Consider the following 13,231-nt stretch of genomic DNA (forward strand, 5'->3'; position numbering starts at 1 on the left):
AATTCAAAGTTGGATGATTTTATTGAGACAAATTGAAGTTGAGTGACCATTTTGAGACAACCATGTAAGTTCAGTACCAATGATACATTTAATTCTAAAATTAAATCTAAAACATAGATGGTTGGAAAAAGAAGGAAGACAAACTTCTAGCACATATATTTTTTTTAAAAATTAAATGTTGAATCTAACGCATAGGCCACGTCCATTCACGCTGATGCACGTGGGGCCCACACGACACTTTTAGGGATTTCTCATTATCCTAATGCGGTGTTTAATTTATCAATTTATATGTTTGCATGTCTAATTTCTAACAAAAGTTGTCGCTGTTCAAAGTTAATTGATCAATCATAATTTTTTAATTTGAAAATTAAAAAATAAATTTCAAATTTCAAATTCTTAATTATAATTAACATGATTTTAACCATGCTCTAATACTAATTAATAAAAACTATATGATTAATAACAGAATTAATCATGCTCAAGGCCATAAACAATTTATCGAACTACACAATCATATTAATAGAAATTAGCGAACTGTTTAAATTAGTTTTACGTAAACTTTCATGCAAATGTCCGATTCACCGGAAAAGACGAAGAATAAATTAGAGAATGAAAATTGAAATTGGAGGATTGCCTTAGCATCTCTTTCACAGAGAAAAAGAATATTTTCTATTTTACAGAAAATGAAGGAAGTGATTTATTTTCCTTCAAATAGTTTCCACTTTTATTAAAAATATATGAATCGGGTCGGGTCCTGTAAAAAATGACCCGCCAAAATATCCAACATTAATTGAAATTCTCCTATTACGGACCACATCATGTTGAAACACCTTTCCACATGATTTTGATTTGACAAAATTATTTAAATAAATCTCCATGATAAAAATATTCCAACAAAATTAAATTTAATTGCTTTGATTTAATTGTACTAATGAGTTTGTTCAATGTTGAGTAAATTGATTGATAAGAATGGGAACTAAAAATCTATAAGAGAAAGTCAAGACAAAGTCAGCAGATGCAAGTCACACAGCCGGAGCTGAGTAAAATGCAACTCAGCTTTGAGAAATAAAATGTCTTCCTCTAAGAAGCTTGAAGGCGAAGCCGCTGAGTCAAGCCGAGTGGTCGTCAGGTCAGCGCCAATGATCCGTCAACTTGGAATACAAAGTCTGTCCATTTTCTAAAATGATCAGAAGTCACAGAAATCTGTCTGGAAGACTTTTTCGAGAAAGAGCATGGGCCATCTGACATCTACAAGAAGACAAACCTGGCGTCTGACGAAGACAGAAGACAGGATTGGCCTGCAGCACTGAGTGCTGACCAAGTGATGACGAAAGGAGATCATTTCCCCACAACGGCTATGTCGGGATGCAAATAATTGATGCCTCATACATCACTATAAAAAGGCCACTTCAAACTTGATTTTACATACAAGAGACAGAAAGAAAATCTTCAAGTCAATTCATTGAGAAAATACAAAATAGAAGCTCTGTCTTAAAGAGAGAAAGCAAGCTCTTACACCAAACTCCTATTCTTTTGTAAAAGTCTAGAGTGATTGAGTCATCTAAAGTGTTCTTTGTTTTACTAAGAACAATCATTGTATCATTTGTAAAAGGTTAGGAAAAGTGAGGCTGAGTACTCGGTTATAGTACTCAGTGGTAGATAGAGGCTGAGTACTCAGTGGTAGAGATAGGATTGAGTAGAGGAATAGAGGAAGGTATTCTTGCATACTCAGTTGCTATTGTAAATGGTTTGTGCTCTACCTTTAAAGAGCTCAGTAGAGGATTCTAAAAGCTCGGAAGGATTTCCGAGGACTGGACGTAGGTGGAGAGGCCGAACTAGGATAAGTCTGCTGAGTAACTTCTAACCCTTTATCTTTTGATATATATTTATTGCTTGCTAAATATTACTCAACAAAGCAATAACTTGTATATGTTGTGCTGAGTAATCTGATTGCTAAGTTGTGTAAGCTGAGTGCTGAGTTGGAAATTGACACAAGTGTTGCTTCCCGACTTACGGTTGAAATAGCTCTTGTCACCAGTTGACCAAAGCTGTCTCAATTCTACTCAGCGGTGCTGACCTAACGACTAAGTTACAGCCTTAAAAAATCAAATAAGTCAGCATTAATTCTAAAAAGTTTATAATAGTTCCTAACCCCCCCCCCCTTGGAACTAATACTATCACGTTATACGGGACCAACAATCAATGGTAGAACTAGTGTCAAATATTTGGCGGTCAACCGACAAAAATGTAGTAAGAAATGGAAAAATCGACGCAAATTGCGTCTGATGTTAAATTGTCACAGAAACATAATGATGACATTTTATGTCACTGATACATGTATTTACCGAAGGGGTTAAATACACCTTCTGTGATGTTTTATGTCATCGGACCACATCAATGGTAGAACCAATGCCAAATATTTGGAGATCAACAGACAGAAAGGTAGTAAGAAACACAGATTTTTTTTTCTAATTCAGAATCAGACGGAAAAATTGACGCAATTCTGATGTTAAACTATCACAAAAACATAATGACAACATTTTATGTCATCGGTACATGTATTTACAGAAGGGGTTAAATGCACCTTCAGTGACGCTATAGTTCCATTCCTGAATCTAATTATGCATTATATATTCCTACATATCATAATACACAAGAAAACTTGGTCATTATATATATAACAAAATTTCGAGACAATCAATTACTACATTCTGCTACAATATTGAGTCTAAGCTCGTACACCAAATAAATAAGAGAAAATTGAAACTGTTTATTGAAAATGATGTGAACAAAATATCAATAACTCTATTCTCCGGTTAACATTATCCTTACTATTTTATCAAACATTCCATCAAGGAAAGGAAACATGTGTCCAGAACCTGGAACTTCATAATAATGAATCCAAGAAAGACGTTGCACGATGTACCGCTGCAATGTAACAGGGATAGCACCATCTTCATCTCCTTGCCATAGATGAACATACGCTTCGCCATTTGGAAATGGATTCTCCATATCCATCGGATCAAATTCCCAATTTCCAAATGCAACCGTTAGTTCACGATGAATGGATTCAGTATCTCCTTGTTGTCTTGCATGTCCCTGATAAGTTGAAGAGGCACAACTTGTTAAAATTTAATAATCACAAACAACCTATGACTTAGAGACATTTTATTATATGTCTGACGCACCACGATATTCGTGCATTTTACTAATAACCTAATTAATGTCATATTACATCTTAACTAATAAGATATTAAAAAATTAATATTATAGAATTAATTATATATTTTTTAGTTAACCAGTATTTGCTCAATGTACATTACATTTATTTTAAGAAGTTTTTAAATCATTACAATTATTTTTAAATGACAAAATAGAATAAGTGGGTATTTATTTACTCTATTTCTATCTTTTGTTTGTTTTTCACATTTGAAAATGAGATTTTTAGGTGTTTGGTTAAGAGCTGGTGTTTATATTTTTATATTTTTATACGTAAAAAATAGCTTTTTATAAAAGTAAAAAAATTTTATTTTTCAATAACAAACAACAACATTAAATAACAGGTAAACCAAACAGATTCTAATAACAGTGAGAATGTGCATTTCTTCTCGATTATCTTCCAAGTGGAAGTTGTTGGAACAAGGGTCCCACTTTGATATTAATTTATTCTTTATGTTGTTTTTTGTTTTTTTACAAAATGCACTAAAATAATACGTGTCAACATCATAAAAAGTGTAACATTTAAAAATATATAGATATATGTTTGCCCATACCATGTTACTTTTGAATAATTCGTTAAGGAAAAACCATCCTAATTGAATATTTTATCTTTTTATTTTTCCTTTTATTAAACTTTTGTTCTTTTAAAAGTCAACTTTCTAATTAATAAAATTTTATTTATTTCATTTACGTAAAAATTTACATTTTTTTTTGGTAGAAAAGAAAAAGAAAAACGAAAAACAACAAACTACCCAGGAATTAGCCTAGGGAAGCTAACCCCAATCCTATCTTCTAAGAGAAGATGAGAGATGAAACTAGGGGAAACAGGAAGGGTAGTAACGTCTAACGTCCCTTCATGGCCCGCCGCCGCCAAGCGATCAGCAACACGATTCTGCTCTCTAAAAATGTGTCTGAACTCTACGAACTCAAAGGAGGAGCAAAGCCTTATAATAGCTTTGATGAGGTTGCGACTGTTAAGACCCATAGAATGATTCTCAGAAATCATTTTGATTGCTTCCAAATTATCAGACTCCACAGAGAGCCTCTTAACACCCAGCCTTTTAGCAAGATTGATTCCAGTAAGAATAGCCCAGAGCTCCGCAGAAAAGGAAGAACCCAACCCTAAATTCTGGGAGAACCCAGAAAGCCAGACGCCCCCTACATCTCTAAGCACACCTCCAGCCGCAATCTTACCGTTACTGAGGCAGGAACCATCAGTATTCAGCTTCACAACCCCCTCTCTTGGCCTGCTCCATCCCACGAGATGGACATCACAACACTGAGAGGCTCTGGCAAGGGACTCTCCTTTGAAACTATCGATAATAGAGAAAAGTTTTTTCGAGAAGAAATCAGCTAAGTTTGTCATAAAAACAGTTTTATCTCCAAAAATCTCCTCGTTTCTCCATTTCCAAACTTGGTGACAGATAATAGCAAAGAAAATGTCACATTTTTAATAGTTGGAAAGTAATCCTTTATATATATATATATATATATATATATATATATATATATATATAAAATGTAATGTAAAACTTTATTTTTAACTATAAAAAAAATACAATTTTAGATATAAATAAATAATAATTTTTTAATTTAATTTGATGTTCAAAATCAACCAAGAGTTTGATATGAAAAAAATGATAATTTTATGTCTGGTGCAAGATAATCAGGAGAAGTTTTACTATATATCTGGTGCAGTATCGGGTATACCTCAATTAATAAAATGTTAATTAATTATATAATTTTTTAGTTAATTATTTATATAAAAATGTAGACCCTAAAATATAAACTTTATATCCTAAAAAATAAATCTAAACTTAAAAATATATAACATGACATCAAATTATATTGAGTAAATTATATTGATTGTATCTAAACTTTGTTTAAATTCACGCTTTTGTATCTAGATTTCATTTTATCTAAAAAAATATATCTCAAATAAGGATAAGTGAATAATTTAGTGCATTTAATTAGTCAGTAATCTGTCAATGGGAGTTTGGCCAAAATTTGGTCAAATTTGTTGAAGAGTGACTGATCGGTTAGATGTACTAAATTGTTCAGTCATCGGTAAAGTTCATATATTATTAGTGTAATTTATCCAATTATATTAGTCAAGCGTACAAATGACGTGGTGTGTTGGACGTATATTATAAGGGCAAATAGAAAATTACCATATTTGACAAATTAAGGGAAGGTGCGATCTCTTTGTCTTGTTGGGAAAGAACGGGATTATTAGCTATGATAGAAAAACCAGGGAACCACTTTTGAGTATTCCACCAATATGATAGCCAAGGAGCATAATACATAACCCGATACGCCCATCGATCTCGTGCCATCATTTGGCTCAAGGCTTCGGTCGATAAATTAGTAGGAAAATCAGGCCACCAGTAGTTAATAATTGGAGTTAATAATGTTACTCCTGCTAACCTGTTCAAGCGTACAAAACAAATCCGTCCAAAATCCATCACGATTCATTGCAAACAATAAGAAACAACGTTTCGTATAATTGAGCTAAATTATACCTGTGAGGAATGTACTTAAGGCAGCTCCAAGTCAACCCACCACCCATGGAATACCCAATTATGTAAAACTTAGATCCAAGTTCTAATTGATCTGCAAGCTCTTCTACATCTGAAGTTAAACTTTTCAATGTTCGACTTGGATGTGGATCACTCTCTCCATGACCCGGTCTGTCAAAGTTCACAATGTAGATTTCTAATTCTTCAATAAGTTTCTGGAACAAACCCACCATTAAATCAAGTGATACCCATAAAAATAAGTCGCGGAACTAGAATTAAATACTATATGTGTGTGTGTGTATGTATATATATTTGTGTGTGTGTTAAAATTTACAGTGGATAAAAAAATGGACGAAAATATGTTAAAAATTGCAGTTTTTTTTCAAACAGATAATTTTGTCTTAGATTCCGTCCACTGATACGAATCATGAATATAACAAATTACCAAAAATTATACATTTAGTACCTGTGAAAGATAATTGTCAAAAACAGGATCGTGCCTACAAGAACCAAAAGGATAGAGAAAGATGATTTTATATTTGGCTGTATCTTTTGAGACACCACGTTCTTTATAAGCTATATGTCTCCCATCTTTGAGCTTTATTCGTGGTCCTGTAATAGGCGGACCACCTGGAGAGCCAGGTATCTTGTTTGGAGGAGGTTGTATCGATTGATAACCCCATGCCAAAATCCCCACAGTGAAAACCAATAATATTTTTGTAGGGATCCCTGAAAATATCATACTCAAAGTTAACACAGATTCCAAAAATTAAAAGACATAACGTGAATGATGAGAAAAATAGAGTAAAACTTGTTCTGCCTTTTGTTCTTTTTATCGTTTTACTCTAAAAAGTATATATAAATATGTCCGATTAAGGTTTAAAAACAGTTAGATTGTTATGTTATAAGAAAAATTAGTTAACATCTATAAGCTACTGATAACATCAAAAAATAACAAAATAAAGAAAGTAAAAAAAAAAAAAAACAACGCACTAAAGAGTAGTATGATATATACTCTTTGTTCACATATTCCACTCTGGAGTCACTATCCTCGGAATTGGATCTGTCCAGTTAGAGGTGACAAAAATATACACGATAAGATATTGTAGTGTTTCGTTTAACTTAGTTGGCAATGTGTCAATTTTGACTTGATACGAAATTGATACGTAAATTTTTTAATTGAGATAAGATTGACATACTAACCTTAAAATGACACCCAATGACACCCAATGACACGAGTATTTAAAATTGTTGTTATATTCTCTTAAATTTTTTATATTCCACATGTATTAAAAAATAATAAAATTATAATTATTACTTACAAATACGACTCGAACCTCCTATATTACCATAAACGCATTACATGAGCCCTCAACATGATATTAATAGAATTTAAAGGATTATTGTCAACATATTAATAAAAAAATGATATAAAATATTTTAAAATAGTGCTATATCATTCTATATGATTTAAAATTCGCCATTAATATAGGAAAATTGCTTGTCATCCAAAAACACGGCACTAATCTGAATATGATAAGAATATGTTTAAGTTGAATTAGGATTGACTCATTTTGACACTAACCTGAAATTGATACGACGCGAACCCGATAGAAATCCCCAAAAGAAGCTAAGGCCCAGGCCCATTAAATGACCAAACATCATCTTGACCCATTTACGGGGCTCTTTTCGGAAAGATGGATCAAGAAGAATGCATAAGAAGTTTCGGATTCCAAAAGACACGCTTGACTCTGTTTTACTGCGGAATTATTGGGTCTGAAACCTATAAGAAGCTAACACGTCTATAACACACAAACTTACGTATACCTAGAAATTGCTCAGAAATGGGAGATACATGTAAGTAACTAATATTCACTTCTCTATCACTAAACTAAACTGCTTTCAAATTGGTACTCTTTCTACGATGCCTCATTGACCTAGCATCGAAGAAGATTTATCGGATTCCGGCCCTTGTCTGGCCGTGTTTTGTGTTCTCAGGTCACCGTTCCGATATCAGAAACCAATCAAATTAATGAAAAAATCAAAGAAAATAGTTAATTTAGAGAAGAATGAAGCAGACCTGAAGGAAGATTGAAGGAGCTCTTTTGGTTCACTCTGCCTGCCATTGTTGGCCAATGATGAAGAAATTCAAATTTGATTCCTATGCTTCATTATTATAGTAGTTTCTAGACCCTACATAATTTAAAAAATTAATTTTCCAATACTTAAAAATTAGCATTTTGAATAATAAAATTAAACAACTATATCTTTTATTATCTACTTATTTTAATGTTTTGTTTTGAAAAAGTTATTCTTCATTTAAAATAATTATTTATAATACTATTTTAATAAAATAATTGAGAAAGCATTGTGTTATAATTTAGAAAGAATAGAAGGTTGGTTAAATATATTAAGTGAGCGACTATATACCGCCCCCTAATTCCGGTTCACCGCACCCTGTTGACCATATTGCCCTTCTCATTATTTCAAACAAGAAATTTGAAAATTCCAAATCCTCTCTACTTTCTTTTCGTTTTCAAAAAACCGACCTAAAACGACATGGCACCAAAAGTAGGCATGGGCAAAGGATACATGGGTATTACGGTAAGTTTTTACATTCAAATAATTAACGAAATCATGATTTTTGCCTCCGAAATTGGAGGCAAAAATCCCAGAAATCACACCAGACGGGTGCGATTTACTTGTTCCGCCTACGGTGGAACGCACGAACTGTGCGTTCCACCGTAGGTGGAACAAGTACGCGTCGTGCGCTCCACCATAAGGTGGATCGCACGGCGCACGCGCTCCACCATAAGGTGGATCGCGCGGCGCATGCGTTCCACCTACGGTGGAATGCATATGAGCCGCGCGTCCGTATGGCCTACGGGCCAAACGTTTGCGGCGCACCAGTCGGTCCTATAGCTGACTGGTGCGCTGCACCCGTTTGGCCCATCTGCCAGGTGGTGTAAGCCACCCACCCAGGTCAAAAACGGGCCAAATTTTGTTTTTTTTTAAAAAAAAAAAATTGTACGGACCGGGCGTAGGTAGACCCGAACACATAAAAAAATAAAAAATTTATGGTAAATTGAATATAATAAATAAATAATATTACAGGATGAGGCGGGATCTGACCGCAGACACACATCTTCACGTCCTGTTACTGCATCTGCTAGGCGAGAGCGGACGGAGCAGCAGCGGTTCATGGCGGACGCCCGGAGGGCACATGCAGCACAGGCGAAGCGTGCTGAGGGACAGGATGAGGCGGCTGATATAGAGATGGACGGAGATGACTCTATGCCTCGTCCTAGTTCTGATACTATCCCCGTACATCGTGGCGTCGTGACGAGGGGTCGAGACGGACGATTTTCTTCTACCGCAGGATCGTCTTCTGGTAAGAGAAATTTAAAAATCTGCTTATTTTTATTTGTTTTAATCGTGATTATTGGAAAATATACCAATAATTTAATGTAAACCGTTTACTGTAATTTCAGGTAGCAGCAAGCGATCGAGGAGTGCTACAGAGGATGACTGGGTTGTGAAGGACCCCGTACCCGGGGGTCCATTTGATGGTGCTGTGATCCCGAGCTTTCTGGGACATGTTGCATGTGCTATCTGGGCCGGTCAGGATAGGGGCGTCCTTAGGTGTCATACCAGATCAGGGTATTGCTCGAAGCTGAGATCATGGTACAGTGGTTCTTCCAGGACGATTCAGTCGCGTATCGAGTCATCTGGCATGTTCCATTTACCTGGTATTATGCACAGTCACATAGATGCTGCTCTGATCACGGCATTTGTAGAGCGGTGGCAGCCAGACACGTCATCATTTCACATGCCGTTTGGCGAGATGACCATTTTGATGCATGATGTGTGGGAGATATTGCGCATCCCCGTAGATGGTGCCATGGTGACTGCTGATGCGAGTATTGATGAGCTTAAAGAGTGCGTGATGGATTTGTTTGGGATGACTCGGGTTGAGTTAGATGCCCGTCACTATTCCTCTGGTGGTATATGAGCCGCTTCCGTCATGGAGCACTGTAGAGGTGATCGTATTCCTGAGACCCAGGCTATAGCTTGGACGTGGCTGATGCTCGGTTCCACCTTGTTCGTAGACAAGAGTGGTGACCGCATCCGACCTTTTTGTCTGTTAGAGGTGCAGGACTCGGTAGCTGGAGCCGTTGGACTTTCTTGGGGATCAGCTGCACTAGCATATCTATACCGTCATCTTGGTATTGCTACTAGAGGAGATTGCGGGCAGATGACAGGTTGTATGACATTGCTCCAGTCCTGGATTTACGAGTATTTTCCTTGCTTCAGGCCACATCGAGAGGCAATTACAGTTGACCCGGATCTTCCTAGGGCTTCGTTGTGGCCATCTATATCGATGGAGAAGAGCGATGAGCGGCTGAGAGCATTTCGTGCCCGGCTTGATGTGTTGACGGAAGATGAGGTATACTTGCTATATAATTATAAATACTGTTCAATTAAAACAAATCTGTATTACTTGTATGTGTTAATGTAATTTTATACATCTGTAGGTGATGTGGATGTCGTATGGCCCTGATGCCATTATGGAGACCCCGAGGACTCTATACGCTGGATGGATACGGTATCGGGATGTGATCGAGCCGTACATGCCGGGGAGATGCCTTCGATAGCTTGGACATGTGCAGACCATTCCTAGACCGATATTGCAGCCTTCTAAGGTTGTGCGTCCGTGGACCAGTTTGAAGTATCGTGTAGAGGTGCCAGCTGTGATGGTGCAGGGTATTTGGGACTCTTTTCCCCAGTCGGCCGTCCTTATATTGTCTGTATTCACTCCAGCACATACTCCATCAGATTGTGAGGATCAGTACATGCATTGGTACACCCGTCACTCACACCCTCGTCTACTTCCGAAGATTGTTGCACCCGGACCGACTGTTTATACTCGCTCGAACAGTGAGATTGTAAGTTATTTTTGGTTTTTCTTTACTGATCTACTAATGTGAAATGATATTTACTGAAGTGTGAAATGATATTAACTCTGTTTTTTATTCCTTACTTTTGACAGTGGGTTAGTCGATTAGCTGGCTGGGGTAAAACTGTGTTGGATCACATGAGTCATCTGGACGAGGATGCTGCGATTGTATATAGGCAGTCGTTAGAGCAGATTATGGATGCTTGGCATTTGGCCAAGTGAGTTATGACTGTATTTCGAAGTATTTTAGTACTATTATGATTGAATTTGGTATTTTGATATTATTGTTTTTTTGTGGTACGCTTTGTTATTATTGCAAGGTATATCTCTTTCTCCTCTGCAATATTCGTCTCATATTCCACAGGAAAAATGTTCCATGGAGCATTTCCTCTATTTCTTGGCCAAGCTCGTCCTGGAAGGTAATCGTTCTTTGAAGCGCTGATACTCTGTAGTACTCGAACCTCTAATTTATAGCGATCCCAATTTTGCACGATCGAGTAAGGATAAGTTCGATGAACCTCATGAGAAATTTCAGACTCTGTCCATCTTAAAAAGATGATGGAGTTGAAATTTTTTCTAGGGATAATTCCCCTCTGATTATCACGCAATAGTCTGGCGAACATAGCTTTCCAGTCATCAATAGGCATAAACCACTTCAGAAATATTTGAATATGACTAGGAATATTTCCTTCATTCAAACTGTTCAACCATTCCTCTAGAGCGAATTCAAAAGCCATGTAATGCATATAACATAAGAACCATAGCATGTGTAGTGAGTATATTGGAAACTCACCAGCAGACGGAAGCTTGAAGCAAAACATAAATGGAGTTTCAGGATGGAACATTGCTGGACTCACAAATGTCTCTCCATATACACGGATTGCATAGTATTGGTAATCAAGCATCTTCGCCGTGCAATCAGACTTACTCAAAGTTGACACTATACTTTTCCCGGGAGGAAAATTAGGGAACACATTGGTAAAATCAGATGAAGCCATTGATAGTTGAGAGTTTTCGTTGAAATGAATTTAAAGAGTAAATGTGGATAACTGAAGTAGAAAAATTGTTTAATTTTATAGATGGAAAATATAGCCGTTGGAATATATCCGTTTGAATATAGCCATTGGAATATATCCTGTTCGAATATATTCCTTGGATTACAACCTGACAAAATTCTTCAGAATTCATATGCAACATTACAGAACCATACAGAACCACACAGAATTCATCACAATTGACCTGTAACATTACAGAACCACACAGAATTCATCACAATTCACCTGTAACATTACAGAACAACACAGAATTAATCAGAATTCACATGCAACATTACAGAACCATACAAAACCACACAGAATTCATCCCAATTCACCTGTAACATTACAGAACCACACAGAATTCATCAGAATTCACATGCAACATTACAGAACCATACAGAACCACACATAATTCATCATAATTCACCTGTAACATTACAGAACAACACAGAATTAATCAGAATTCACATACAACATTACAGAACCACACATAATTCATCAAAATTCACCTGTAACATTACAGAACCATACAATATCAAATACTAATATCCCCTAAGTTTGGCCAATCTGGTCCACTGTGCCACCCTATCCTGATAGAAGCGCTCCCATCCTACAACGCTTTGACCTCGGTGCAGAAACCACCAGTGTATTATAGGGGGCACCGAAAAGTTAGGCGATAAATTTAAACGTATGTAGTGATGGCAGTGATTCCCTAAATGAGCTATACAAATCTCACGTGCTGGTCTTGTAGCAGTGGATGCGGCATACAATGGTAAGATAGTACCACACGACGCTAATGTGTCCCCACCCGAGAAGCCAAATAACATAACAGCAGCATTGTACATTGTAGCAACCGGCCACAAGTCATCCCAAACGAGCATCCAATAATCTGGCGTACAACCTGCACCGTCCCAACTTACCCTACGAATAGCTGCATCAACAGTATCAACAAACACTCTTTGATACAGACAACGGTTAGCAATTACTTCATTTCGAATGTGATGCCTAACTGTCTGCCACGCTTCTTCGCTACCAAAAATGTAAGTTGCTACCGTACGGAAACCACAATTTCCATCACCTACAACGTCGTAGTATGATTCGACATATGGTTTAATTATGCCAACTATTTTATCGGAATGTACGAAGTCAGAACCATAATACGTTTTTCCATCTGCATTCATGTATATTAGTGTAAATGAACTCTATATTGCAAAACATTTATAAAAAAAAGTTAGGTTTATCAGATAAACATTACCTGATGAGGCACCATTATGTACCGAGGATGACGAGCTAATTCTGCCACTTCTACCACGACTCCTGGATGAACTAGTAGAACGAGCCCGTCTATGACGAGTTTCATTGTATTCCCAAGAACTCGGCATACGTTTTGTGGATTTGCTCACCTTAGGTCGCCCTCGCACGTGAATTTTGACATCGGGTTCGGTGTACTGAGCTTGATCCGGGTGTAGTTGATCATGGATAAACATTGAAATATTACG

At 36.6% G+C, this 13,231-nt stretch overlaps 1 protein-coding gene across 1 annotated transcript; it reads right to left on the bottom strand.

Moving 5' to 3' along the window:
- Positions 1-2,669: 2,669 nt before the first annotated feature.
- On the bottom strand, positions 2,670-7,926 carry LOC136209164 (uncharacterized). Its single transcript, XM_066000562.1, has 5 exons — positions 7,819-7,926; positions 6,205-6,467; positions 5,742-5,953; positions 5,391-5,646; positions 2,670-3,099 (listed from the first exon to the last, which is right to left on the bottom strand). Exons 1-5 carry the CDS (start codon positions 7,862-7,864, stop codon positions 2,806-2,808), a joined length of 1,071 nt encoding a protein of 356 aa, XP_065856634.1. The 5' UTR covers positions 7,865-7,926; the 3' UTR covers positions 2,670-2,805.
- Positions 7,927-13,231: the final 5,305 nt, after the last annotated feature.

This window comes from Euphorbia lathyris, chromosome 10 (genome assembly GCF_963576675.1).
Source record: "Euphorbia lathyris chromosome 10, ddEupLath1.1, whole genome shotgun sequence".
NCBI classification, from domain to species: domain Eukaryota; kingdom Viridiplantae; phylum Streptophyta; class Magnoliopsida; order Malpighiales; family Euphorbiaceae; genus Euphorbia; species Euphorbia lathyris.